Raw genomic sequence first — 13,719 nt, forward strand, 5'->3', positions numbered from 1 at the left:
CTCTTGTTATCTTTTTGTTGTTGTTTTTTTTAGGAAAAATTGGATTTGGTAGAATTTTCTTTTAAAAATTTCTCAAGAACTATTTTTTTAAAAGATTCGTCATACCTAATTTTAAATAATCGATTTTTCAAAATAAAATTAAATATTTATTTATATTTTTTAAAAATGAAAATCGTCAAACTTAAGGATAATTTCAACATAAAATAACTCTGTAAGATTGTCTATTTATTATTCAAGGGATCGTTGACTTTTTTCGTAACACTAGTAAAATGAGTTTATAAAACTCTGATACCACAATGAGAATAGACAAAAATAATAAGATGAAGATTTAATATATAATGTGAATATGAGATATTTATAAATTAAAATACATTAATTATATTTGTATAAATCTCAACAAAATTATTTAATAAATATTTAACTAAATTAAAATACAAAAACAAATACTTATGAAAAAAAAATAAAAATAAGCATAATTGGGATTAATTCAAAAAACAATAACATACAAATCAAAGATACTAATTACAACAACGGAGATAAGCACAGATCAGAATTTGCTTCCAAAATGTTTTTTGTTGTTATGATTGCAAATTTACAAGTATATGTCTCAGATCTCTACACAAAGCGAAAATGGTGCATCAACTGTAATAGTAATAATAACATAAAATTGAAGAAACCTAGTATTATTACAACAACAAAATTCATCAGATTGAAATGCTGTTGGGTATTCCACGACCAGTTACGCCAGGGCCTGATGAAGGAAGCAGTAGTTCGTATGGAGGAACGCCTGCACCCGTTCGGTTTTTAAGTCGGGTATCCTTGTTTCTTTTGTTTATCGTTTCCTCGATTTCCCTGAGTTTATCGGCGAATTTGTCGAACATTTCCAACACTTTGTGATCATTGATCCAGCTCCTATGAAGATGGTTCATTTGGCCCAAGTATTCTTCATCCGGTGAATGAGTTGATAAGGTGTCTTGAACAGCCATGATTTTGGTTGCTTGAAGTTGTGTTGGCAATGAGGATAGAAATACGCGCTGAGGATTCTGAATGAATTTCTCGAATTCAGGATCGGTTTCTTGTGGGATAAGTTTCCGCATGAGAGTGGGACGGTTCGGCATGTATCCTCCGAACGGGTACTGTCCGAAGTTTATAGCTGCATGCTGGCCTGACGCAGTCCAGATCATTGTTGTAAGTATGCCGGATAAGTCTTCTTTGGTGGTGAGTTTAGGCCACCAGGGTTCATTCCTTTTGTCATGGTGACCTCTGTTCTTGATCTCACTCCACCAGGCTTGTAGTTCAACATCGGATGTGACCGAATCGGGTTCGGTATAGAAGTGTTGCACATAGGATTGTACCCATTCTTTGATTGCAGACCAAATCAGCAGTCCATCAGCCGCATAAGGGTAGTCCTCGATCACGAGTTTCAGCCCACCAGGAGCTGAAGGATCCTCCACTGCCATCCCCCTGAAAATTTTTCCACAACTACTTAAATTCAAATAAAGGGTGAATGTTTAACACATAACCACCGAACTATACCTCTGAATGAGATCCGCAGGCAATGCTTCCCTGTCGAACCGCCAACTCTCATAAGCAGCAGAGCTCAGTTCCATGGCATACTTTCCGGGGCTGAAAGAAGCCTCAATTATCCCACCTCCGTTAATTAAACTTTGTCGTGCGAGTGCATTAATTTCTAGCGTGTAACGCATATGAGGGTGAAGTAGCTTGTAAATAGGGTGCATCGAGCTAAGCTGCCGGTGAGTTGCGATTATGTATGGCTCCATGCAAGCATGAGTCCGCAACCTAAAATGCCCGAAATCCGAATCACCACCACATCATAAAGAACATATCATCATAACATTGTATTCGAGGAGAATGCAACAAAATTATGCATTAATCTAATATGACCCGAGTTAGACATAGGTTCGAAACTGTTAACGTTTTACCAGTGATTTACAAGCTGATGGACGCCGGCATCATTTGCGCAAACATGAGCTTTTGCCAGTTTCCAGAGCCAGTGCTTTGTAGCATCGTGCCCGTGAGTATAAACATATTTATTCCGAGACGACGAAGCCGTGGGAGGAAGTGAAAGCTCGATTGCGATCGGTGTTAGCATACCGGTCTTGCTGTAGAAGAACACCGTCCTGGAGGCATAGGATTTCCTCCCGGGTAAGTTGTTCATCTCTTGATAAAAGGCAAAAGCATGTCATGGAAATCAAGTATGAACAATCTTTTTTCCTCGATAGCCTGTAAGATCGGATAGGAAGAGAGCAGTCTTAGAGAATCTGAAATTCTTTTTGAAAATCATCAATACATTAAAGAAAGACTAATGTTTTCCGTTAGAATTAATCATCCACCCCAAAATTTTCACTATGTACACCTGTTGTTGGACAAACAAAGCCAAAACATACAGAAACTATCAGATGCCCGATGCAACATGGGACTTAATGGGAATGTCATCAGAAAAATGTCCATAAAACGAGTACGTGAACATATGAATAAGGATGAGTATTCGATCGAGTCAAATTAAGTAAAAAAATTGCGTTAATTGAGTTGGCGAGTCTTATTTTATCATTCCAATTGTATTTGAATGTTGGTGAGTCTTATTTATCATTCCAATTGTATTTGAATGTTTTTCATGTATAGTCGAGCTATTCGAGTTTCTGTTCAAAATTTAATTATAATTATTTATAATATTATGATACGAATTGGTTCTAATTTATCAACAACATCTATCCATAAGAATTGGTTCCTTATATTCTTTACATATCATATACAATCTAAAATTATAAAATACGTTTATAATATTATTTTCAAAGAAGGTATTTTGAGGATAAATATTTATAGGAGAATAAAGGAGTCAATGAATGATTGGAAAGAAAAAATTTACAAAACATTGCAGTTAAAAGATCAAATTGAATAAAATATAAAGTTAAGAGATTAAATTTTAAAATGAGTAAATTTATTGTTAAAAATATGAATTGAAGTTTCATAGGTATTCTATAGTGGTAGAGGAGCACGTGGTTCAAATTTGATAAAAAATGGACTTAAAATTAAAGAGGAATTAAAGAAATGAGAAAATTGTGTAAAGTTAAACACTAAATCGAACAAATAAAAAATTATTGTCAAAAAGAGGAATTGAAGATGCATATTATTTTATAATGGTTTAGGGGTACGTGATTCAAATTTAGTAAAAACATTGACTTAAAATGAACGAGAGATTGAAGATATAAGAAAACTAGTACCAAGTTATAAAACTATCAAATTACTTGGTTAAATTTTTAATTTTTTGGTTGATTAGAACTTTTCAAATTCAAGATTGACTCAAAACTCGAGTTAACTCGAATAGTTCAAAATTTTAAAAAATAATTTCTTCAAATCGAATCAAGTTTTCTATAGGGAGGAAGAAGGAAGGTGATGCATATAAATTGACAATACCTTATCTACACTCATTCCATGAAGTTCTTGCTCGATCAATTCCTTTGTGATTGCTGATTCTGGAGGGCCATAAATAGCAGGATCTAGCTTGCTAAGAATCGGAAATTCCTGCAAAGTTAAACCAACTTTAAAGGTTTCCAAGAAGAAGACACAGCAGACCTAAATCCTAACCTAAAACAGAAAAGAAATTTGTAAATAACCTTCACAATCTCGATGTTCACTGGATTGACTCCAGCTAAAGCTTGGCGTGCGAATTCATTGTCTCGCAACCATGAAAATCTATCACCTGGATACAAAAATAATGCTCCATTAACGCAAGTTTAAGATATTAACCACATTTTGATCTTATTTTAGAGCAAAAAAACTAAATGCGGGATGAATGAAGCATACTTCTTATAATTGCTGGGATTTCATATTTCAGCAACTTTTGGCCAACGCTTACAACCCGTTTGATCGTATTGCCAATGAATAGATTGTCGCCTAATTCTCTTCGCTCATCGTCTTTCAAGACGAACCCGTCAATGTACAGCTTATCGATGTCCGAAAAGCATGTGAACGGGATATCGGAACTCGACAAAGTAGCGGCGATCGATGGTACAAGGTTGTGAAGAAGTGCTTTCAACCTCCCAGCAGAGAAAGTGTCCTGCTTGATCTCCTCGAAGGCCTCGTCCCGAGGTACGTAAACAGGATGGGGCTTTTCGATTCTACTCTCGCAAAGTGGATCTAAATGGATCATCAAATCAAACGCACATGAAATTCCATGTAACTACTGAAAAATAAGTATTTTCAAACCTTAAAGTGACATGTGATTACATCAAGTATAATACCTGTCTTCGAAGGCGGCCGGCCGGTTCTACACCGCCTCGGATAAGGCCTTTCCTCGCCGCCCAAAACCGGCCTAGCAAGATCTTGATCCTTGTCTGGTTTACCTAAATCATTATAGACATCATAATCGTAAATTCTTTCGTGAGGCTTTCTCTCGCCTTTCCCATTACCGCGAATACTAAGCAAATCTTCCCTTCGTTGATCTTTAAGGCCAGATGGTGTTTGTGATGGTAAGAATGCCTGTTTCATGACAAATACAGAACTGAATACAAACAATCCCTACTCTAAAAACGTCATCGCGACCGAGCACGAAGTTCTTACTTGATTTCGGAATATAATTCGACTCTCCGGATTATAGTTCCGAGAATGAATCCAAGTATTTGCAGGGAAGAAAATAGGGCCATCATCAAAACCATGAATCACAATCTCCAACAAGTGAAATTCCTTGGCATGGAGGTTGGTGATCAGGACGGCGCCGGGTTTACCGAAGTCGGACGAGACCGTAAAATCGGCTATGTATTCGAGTATGTGGACATGTTCTAAAGGCTTAGGCAACCAGCCCCTTACAAAAGTCTCGACACTCTTCCCCGAATTCGTAACTGTAGAAACAGATCATTTCAATTTCAGTCAATAAGAGGAAAAAAATTGAGATTCAAAGCATAAATTCCTAGCAAAAAAAGGGGGAATCTCAAGGAAAACAGTACTTAAGAACTTCAGTTCAATCACTAACAACTCTACATATCTATTTCCAATTGAAGAAATTAATGAAAAAAAAACCAACCAGGATCAATCTCTTCACTGATGAGCTGAATCAAGATCCCCCGACCGATCCCATTCATCAACATTTCCCATTGATTCTCAAGCTTCTCCGTGACATTTTCCTTCATCTTCTTCCTTATAGTAACAACGGCCCTGACTTCCTTAACCGAAGAACCGGAAAACACCGAGCCGTCACTGTCCTTCTGCTCGAGTGATGACGTTTTCGGTGACTCCACTGTCTTGTCATCGCTGATGACGGCACGAACCAGGGGCCATGACCTAGTAGTCCGGGGAAACGAGACCGCCGCCAGAATACCATTGAGCAGTGGACTACGGCGGAGGGCGGTGCCGGAGAAAGTTGACCTGATCGAAGGTGTTGGCTTAAGAGCTAGCATGTTCTTGTGTTGATAGTCAATAACTGAATCCTTACAAAAATAACGTGCTTTTCTACATAAGTGAGGAAAATCATGCTGCCACCAAACTAAGCATCACGCCATTTTCAATGTCAGTGCGTACGTAGCACTGGCACGGGCCTACCAGACGAAATTATTAAATCATATGTTTAATTTTAATTTGATTAACACTGGAAAATTTTGTCAAAAAATAAATTAACACTGAAAATCAGTGGCGGGATAAATTTAGCCCGAAATTTATTTATTTCATTATGTAAATAGTAACATATAATTTTATTAAACATAAAAATATTTAAAATTATAATAAAAATTAACAATCATAATTATAAATTAAACATATAATTAAAATATTTTTTATAATCATTAAGACAAAATATTAACTATTTCAGATCTTAAAAGATGATCATATAAGAAAAATGTCAAAATTTATATAAAAACTTAAGTAGAAGATACAAACAGATCTAACTACATCAGTTAATAAATCACAATAAATTATCAAACTACTAAAAGATCACTGATAATTATAAATCAAAATCAAACCTCGTAAAAAAATACTTACGAATATAAATTACATATTCAAATTTAATCTATTACAATAGCCCAAAGTTTTTTTGAATTAAATATTTTAAATATAATTGAATTATATTTTACAAAATAGTATGTACGGTACTTATATGTATACACACGTGAACCCTTAACTGGTTAAACGAATACGATTACGTTTGATTTTTCAAAGGGGGTTATTTTTAAATATTGTTTCCATTTAAAAAGATTTCTGTGAAAAAGACAAGCCGAGTCTCGATGTTAAGTGCGTGCAATCACTATCCAATTAGGGGGTGTTTGGATTGGGGAATGTGGGATTCCCATGGGAATGGAATCCACATTCCCCCGTTTGGTTAGCCCGGGAATCCTATTCCCGGTAATGTAAGATTACCAATAGTGGATTTTTTGGGGTATATTACCGGGAATGTTATTACCTCCCTTTCCTTAGGTATTGTTGGATTACCGGCGTTTTGGACTAAAATGCCCTTAAATTTTTATTTTTTTTCAAAAATATATTTATTCTGTCATCGAATAATAAAAATTTTACGAATGTTAAATTACAAATTTATCCTTAAATTATTTTAGATTTACAAAAAAAAAATCTATAATTAAAATTTTATATAAAGTTCAAGGGTTTAAATAAAATTTTACCCTTTCATTAAACTTTTTTTTATTTTTAATTTTGTAAAAAATATATAAATATTATGAATTTAATTTTTTAAAGAAAATATAAAATTTTCCAACTTGTAATATTACACAAATATATAATTAGGATAATTTGGTCAAATATACATTCCAATAATCTTTTATTCCTTTAACCAAACACGGTAATCTTACATTCCTGCTAAGCCAACCAAACACAAAATACAACATTCCCAGTAATGCTATTCCTTGGTAATCTTACATTCCCACTGGTAATCTTATATTCCGTGAACCAAACGCACCCTTAATGTATTAAAAGTGTTTGGGAGCCAATCCGTGTGTCGGTCAATTCTCGCGTAGAAAGCGTGATGGGGATTTGTGATAAACTGTAGACAGAATTGAATATGCAGTTGATGCCATTTTCATATATTTGCTGAATATAAAAAAAATAATCAGTTAAAAATAACGGTTTACAATTGATACTTTAATTTTGTCAATTAAATCATTTAATTATTTAATTATAATTAATTAAGTCATTAACCGTTAACAATCGAGAGTAATGCTGGTGTGGCAATTAACTATTTTAATATAATCACATATATAGTCATTATTATTTATATATCCTTTCAATTTAGTCTTATTTAAAATAAATTAAATCATCCAATCAAATGGTGTTATATAATACCGTTTTATTGGCTGATTAAGTTTATTTTAATTTGATATACTTATTTTAATAGAAAGAAAACAAATAAAGCAAACATGGGACAATGGGATTCGACTCAGGGGTGAGAGCAAAACCAAGCACAAACTCAACCACTGAGCCAAAATACAAATCTTGGTTTAAATTAGACAATGTATATATTTTGTATCTTAGTGTATTTAACTTAAATTAATAATATTTTATATACCTTTAAAAATATATTTTATTTTTATTTTAACTTATTAAATATATTTTTACTATTAACTTAATTAATATTTTAATTTTAAAATATATAATTTATTTTGATGTTAACTTAAAAATATATTTTATTCTTATTGTAAAATTTAAAATATATTTTTAAATTAAGATAATAATAAAATATATTTTTAAAATTTAAAATAAGAATAAAATATATTTTAAGTTAAAATAAGTATAAGATATATGTTTTTAAATTAAAATAATAATAAAATACTTTTAAATTAAGTTAAAAATAAAATATTTTTATAGATATTTAAAATATTATTACTTTAAGTTAAATATTTATACACTAAATTATAAAATATATAAAAAAAAAGTTTTGTCTAGTTTGAACCAAGAATTGTGCCATGTGTCAAGATATGTAAACAATTAGGACCAAATGTAACACCTCCAACCCGCATCCGACCCAGATACGAGTCTGAGATGTCACATTGAACAGTACCGTGAATAGTATCGATGCTAAAATTCCAGAATGCTACAAGGGTATCGATACCCTGCTACAGTGTACCGATACCCTACTACAGTGTACCGATACCCTGCTATAGTAATTTCGTCCAAACATCTATAAAACTCATAAAAACTTAAACTTTCATCAATATAAAGCTATCATTTACATAAATACGTTTAAAACATTACAAAACTCGATCAGAGCATACATACTTAATTTAACGACTTTGTTTACATGCCAACATATTTATCACATAGCAATACATACTGTGTAATTTACTTCTGATCTGATCTTTGGGCGGAGATATGTTGTTCCTTTGAATTTATTTTTGATCTTCCTGCTTCTCAGTACCTACGTGTAAATCACTTGCACGCTAAGTCATAGACTTAGTGAGGCATAAAATATAATAATAATGAATTCATGAAACATGCACTCTTACCATTTGATCATGACAGTTCAACTTGCATATATCTATTACACTATATTATATATGATCATGTAATGCACATATAAAACTTATCTTCTCATGCCAGATTCACTTAAGGTATGTGAATACATTGAGGTTGTGCACACATTGAGGTTATTTTCTCATGCCAGATTCACTTAAGGTATATGAATATCTTTGGATTGTCCATGTACATTATTGAGAACTTAAGGTATGTGAGTACATTGAGGTTGTGCACACATATGCTGTCACCACAGCTCGTATAAATGTCTTGAAGAACCAGTCCATATGTTCCGAAGAACATAGGTAAACATTCCATATGTCCTGAAGAACATAGGTAAACCCTCGACTATTGGCATGCCAACTATACCCTAGCTCTCATATCACATAACATGGGCACTATCATTATGATTAATATCATTGCTCTTATGATCACATATTTATTCTCTTTTGTCACATACCACACATATGTGTAACCATCTATCTCATATCATATAACATGTCAGACATATCACATAGCTGATATCATATTTTCATATAATTCAATATCCATATACTCATTTTCATGTACTCATGCATTCAAACATAGGAAATAGACTTATCATAAATCATACCCAATGGTGTATCAAACATTCATGTATAACATTATGTATGCATTATAAATCAAATAACATTTTAGGAGTCACTTCTTACTATAGTAACTTCGTCATTGGCTCATCGCAACCCAATGTTTATTCAATAACATAAGTACAAATTAAATTGAACTAACCTATATCTCCTTGTCTTTCCCTCAATCAATCCTACTTGTCAATTGCTCCGGAACTCGTTTAGGATCTGTATCTACATAAATATAATTTTCAAGACAATTATCAGAAGCCTAAACCTTATACTTTGATACTATTAACTTTAACAAATTTAATAGATCAATATTCAATTTTTCCTTTAGGGGGTATCAATACACTCCTTAAGGTATCGGTACCCTTATTGCATTCTGTGATTTTCGTTCAAGAGGGTATTGGTACCTATTGAATGGGTATCAATACTCTTTGCCCAGTAATCACATTTTAAGCACGAAAATTCACTCTTTTTAGCTTCAACACTTCACGTTTCCTCCTCTTTCATGTTCTTAACTTACATATACATGCTTAAACTCATTTATATCCATTTGTCTCATCTTTAACCTTAATATCCTCTCCTCTTTATGAACTTCAAGAATCATACCCAATTTTTAACATGTTTTAAATCCAATTCTAATACTCCATATTCCTTAATTAGGTTGATGACAAGTCAAATATAATTTGCAATTCTTATTATAAACTCTATTTCAAGATTTCACTCAAGAACTCTAAATCTTTAATCTTCCCTAACTCCTTTATCTTTTGATTTTAAGATAACTTAAGCTTTCTCTAAGCTTAGTTATCATCTAATGATCAAAACTCAAACTTTAAATCAACAAATAATCAAACAACTCACCTTTGCTTGGCTTGAGCTTGAGCACACGGGGGAAGAAGAAAGTAAGAATAAGAGAGTTTCCAAATAACTCTCTCCCCCCACGTGATTCATTCTTATCAAGGGGGAAAATATCTTTCTTGTCAAATGACCATTGTCGAAACGGTCTTTTACCCGAGCTGGAGATAGGGTTTAAAAACCCTGGTTGTACCCCACCATGGGACTCGATCCCACAACCACAAGGTTAAGAGCCTTGCGCTCTACCAACTGAGGTGGACGGGCAATTCCGGTCAATGATATAGGTTACCCTAAAAATAAATGTTATTTTTTTAAAAGGTTTTTGAATGAATTCAGAAAGTTATATTTATATAATGCACGCGTAATTAATTAATTAAGAAGATTTTAAATAAATATCTATAAATTGAGCTATCGTCCTTATTTATATAGGATTAATTGTAAATCAAATATTTAAAAAGATATTAATGTTTAATGTTTAATTTTATTTTTACTTCGTTCATCAAAAAAATACTCAATGATTATGACATGTGACATTTCTTCATTAATTAAATAAAAATATAAAAACTATTTTTTAAAAAAAAAATTTTGATTTTTTAAACTTATTCGTTCTTAGTGGATTAAGTTCGATTATGCTTCTTCATTTAGTGTATTTCTTAAAAAATCATCGGTAATCAGTATATTTATCGATCTAATACCGGTCAGATTATATTTCCCGATCTAACATCCGTAGCAGTAAAGCGCGCCCCCTGAATCGCGTTATATGCTGATTTGGTGCCACGTGGGGTATAGTGCGTCTCCTGTACCGCGCTATACGCTGACATGGGTTACACGTGTGTATAGCGCGCCCCTGATCCGCGCTATACGCCACGTAGGGGTATAGCACGGATCAGGGGTCGCGCTATACGCCACGTAGGGTGAATTATATTTAACGCGGTCCCTGGTCCGCGCTATATTATTTATCTGAATAATTACATATAGCGCGGTGTAAGTACCGCGCCTTATATGGTTATAAATACCCTCCTCCGCCGGTTAAGTTTCTCACATCTCCTCGCATCTCTCCTCTCAACTTATAAATTAATACAACAATTCCGTCAACGAGTAATAATTCTGGCAATCTTCTCATATTTAATTTAGAAGTTCGTACGATTTTTCGATATAAGGTAATTTTGTTATAATTTTTTAATTATACTTATTGTTTATTATCATTATTTTAAAAAATATATACTATTTTCAATTAATTTTATGTTGTAAAATTGAAAAGCGGGAGCATACGTCGAAATAGTTTTGCGGTGTAGATAATAATATAAATTATATTATTTAAATTATTACGTTGATGTGTAAAAAATTTATTTGTATATTTTGTTTATATATAATTATTTAATCAGGTTTGTTTCAGTTATTTTTTACAGATATAATATTGTCGTACTTTTAAACTCAAAGAATGGCACGACTTTCAGCTATTGTTATTTGATGGTGAAATTCGAGAAGATGAAACCGACGTGTTTCGTATCAAATGAGCGTGTTAAAATATCATTCAAAAGAAACATAACTCTTGAGGAGCTGATAACGAAGATTTCGAGGAAGATTCATGTTAGAAGTAGTAGAAGAATGTCGTCGTTGCAGTACAGATTTCCAACATCATTGTTGCCATTAACTTATACAGTGTTCAAACTTTCGAACAATGATGATGTTCAAATGATGGTTGAAGCTTAAAGTAATTATTCAGATGCCGCTATTGAGATGTATGCACACTTTGTTCAAGTGCGTACTGTTCGGGGTCAATCATTAAGCTCCCACTATGGGCTGGCTGAACAAGTTGATCAAGTTGACAGACCGACTACAGTAATGTATAATGATTTTAATGCCATAATGGGGAGACATTCATCCGCAACTCCTTACGATATGTAATGAGGTGGGTCTACGAACAATTCGTTTGGCAAACACCGCGTCCAGTTCAAGGGGAAGACATTCATCTGTAAATTTCTTTGACGTTAATATGGAGATGTCATCGACGTAACAATCTGTGCAGTTCCATTTGACACGATGGCTTCAAGCTCCGGGGGGAGGCATTCGACTGCGAGCTTTTTCGATATCAATGTTGATATTCCTTTTAGTTCAAGGGGAAGACATGCAAGTAGTAGGTTCTTCGACCTAAATGTGGAGCGCATGGAAGAACCATCATCTCCACCAGAAGAATCGCTTCGTGAGCCTGGTGCGGATGGTGCTGAGACCGGACTATTCATTCACCCAGAATTACCGCAATTTAACTCCGAGGATGATGATGTATATGAAGTTCCAGGAAATATGACACAAACTGACCCTCCTTCACACATGTATGAAGCTGATTATGGTGCAATGTACGGGCCAGAACTTGCGGATATGTCTCATCTCGGTGACTATAGATATTACTCATCAATAAATAATGGTGAGTTATCTTTAGGCATGGAGTTTTCAAGCAAATAAGAAGCGATGATGGCTATCAAAAATTACAATATCCGTAATTCTGTTCAGTCCAGAGTCAATCGATCGACGACCAAAAAATATGTATGCTACTGTACCCGACGCGAAAACGGATGCAATTAGATGGTCCGCATATCGAAAATGAAGAGGAAAAACAACATATGAGAACTAACAATATACAACGGTCCTCACACATGTTGTGCTGGAGGGGTCAACCAAGATCATCCCAACTTGGACTCTGAAATGATATGCCAAGCCATCATGAGCATGGTAAAAGCAAGCTCTCATATAGCTGTTGCAGTGTTGATTTTCAGCTATACAATCGCAGTATGAGTACACTGTCTCCTATAAAAAAGCTTGGTTGGCAAAACAAAATGCCATTGTCAAACTTCATGGCGAATGGGATGCATCTTACAATGAACTTCCAGGTTGATTTAGGCTGGTGCGGACGTTGAATCCTGGGACAATTGTGGACTTCGAAACCTCCTATGCATACCATAATGATCGAGTTCTTCGTAATCGAAGCCAATTCTACCGGGTTTTTTGGAGTTACCCACAGTGCGTTAATGCTGCCAAATACTGCAAGCTTGTGGTCCAGATCGATGAGACTTTCTTGTATGGAAAACACAAGCAAGTTTTATTATTGGCAGTTGTCTAAGATGGCAATCGCAACATTCTTCCATATGCTTTTGCTCTTGTCGAAGGAGAAGATACAGATTCTTGGGCTTTCTTCCTCCAAAATTTACGTGCACATGTTATCACGAGGGAAAACATTTGTGTCATTTCATATCGCGGAGCTGGGATCAAAGCAGCAATGGAGTCTTGGGTCCAATGTGGCAACCACCCTTTGTCCAACATAGGTATGTCTCGACATTTGCGACTATCATGGAAGATAGAAGAATGATGAGCGTCAATTAATTGTGCTCATGGGTAAGTGAAAGCAAGTTAGTAGTTATACATTTTTGATCATTTAATTTTGCAAAGAAAGCAAGTTAGTAAGTTATACATTTTTTGATCAGGTTACGAACTACTTCCTCGAACGTTTGAATCAATGCTTTAAGATTTGCGGGTAAAGAACGAGGAAGAATACGATTACATCAGCCTTATCGATAAAGAAATGTGGACGAACGTATATGATGGTGGATATCGATATGGACACATGACGACCAACTTGGCTGAGGTAATCAATTCAACCTTAAAGGGTGCACGTCACTTACCTGTAGCGGCTTTGGTAAAAACTACATATATTCGTTTGGGGGCGCTTTTTGCAAAGCTCGGGGGACAAGCTCAAACCTGGATGCAAGGCGGTCATGTCTATCACCTT

The 13,719-nt window shown here is 34.3% G+C and overlaps 1 protein-coding gene across 1 annotated transcript; it reads right to left on the reverse strand.

Annotated features, from left to right (window-relative positions):
- Positions 1-545: 545 nt before the first annotated feature.
- Positions 546-5,463, reverse strand: LOC120215324 (lipoxygenase 6, chloroplastic). Its single transcript, XM_039213039.1, is given in 10 exon segments — positions 546-1,464; positions 1,537-1,800; positions 1,944-2,178; positions 2,181-2,244; positions 3,436-3,543; positions 3,636-3,721; positions 3,826-4,158; positions 4,263-4,500; positions 4,582-4,859; positions 5,042-5,463. Coding segments are annotated over 10 exon segments (2,739 nt in total). The 5' UTR covers positions 5,415-5,463; the 3' UTR covers positions 546-704.
- Positions 5,464-13,719: the final 8,256 nt, after the last annotated feature.

Source organism: Hibiscus syriacus, unplaced genomic scaffold (genome assembly GCF_006381635.1).
Source record: "Hibiscus syriacus cultivar Baekdansim isolate YM2019G1 unplaced genomic scaffold, ASM638163v2 tig00110114_pilon, whole genome shotgun sequence".
Classification (NCBI taxonomy): domain Eukaryota; kingdom Viridiplantae; phylum Streptophyta; class Magnoliopsida; order Malvales; family Malvaceae; genus Hibiscus; species Hibiscus syriacus.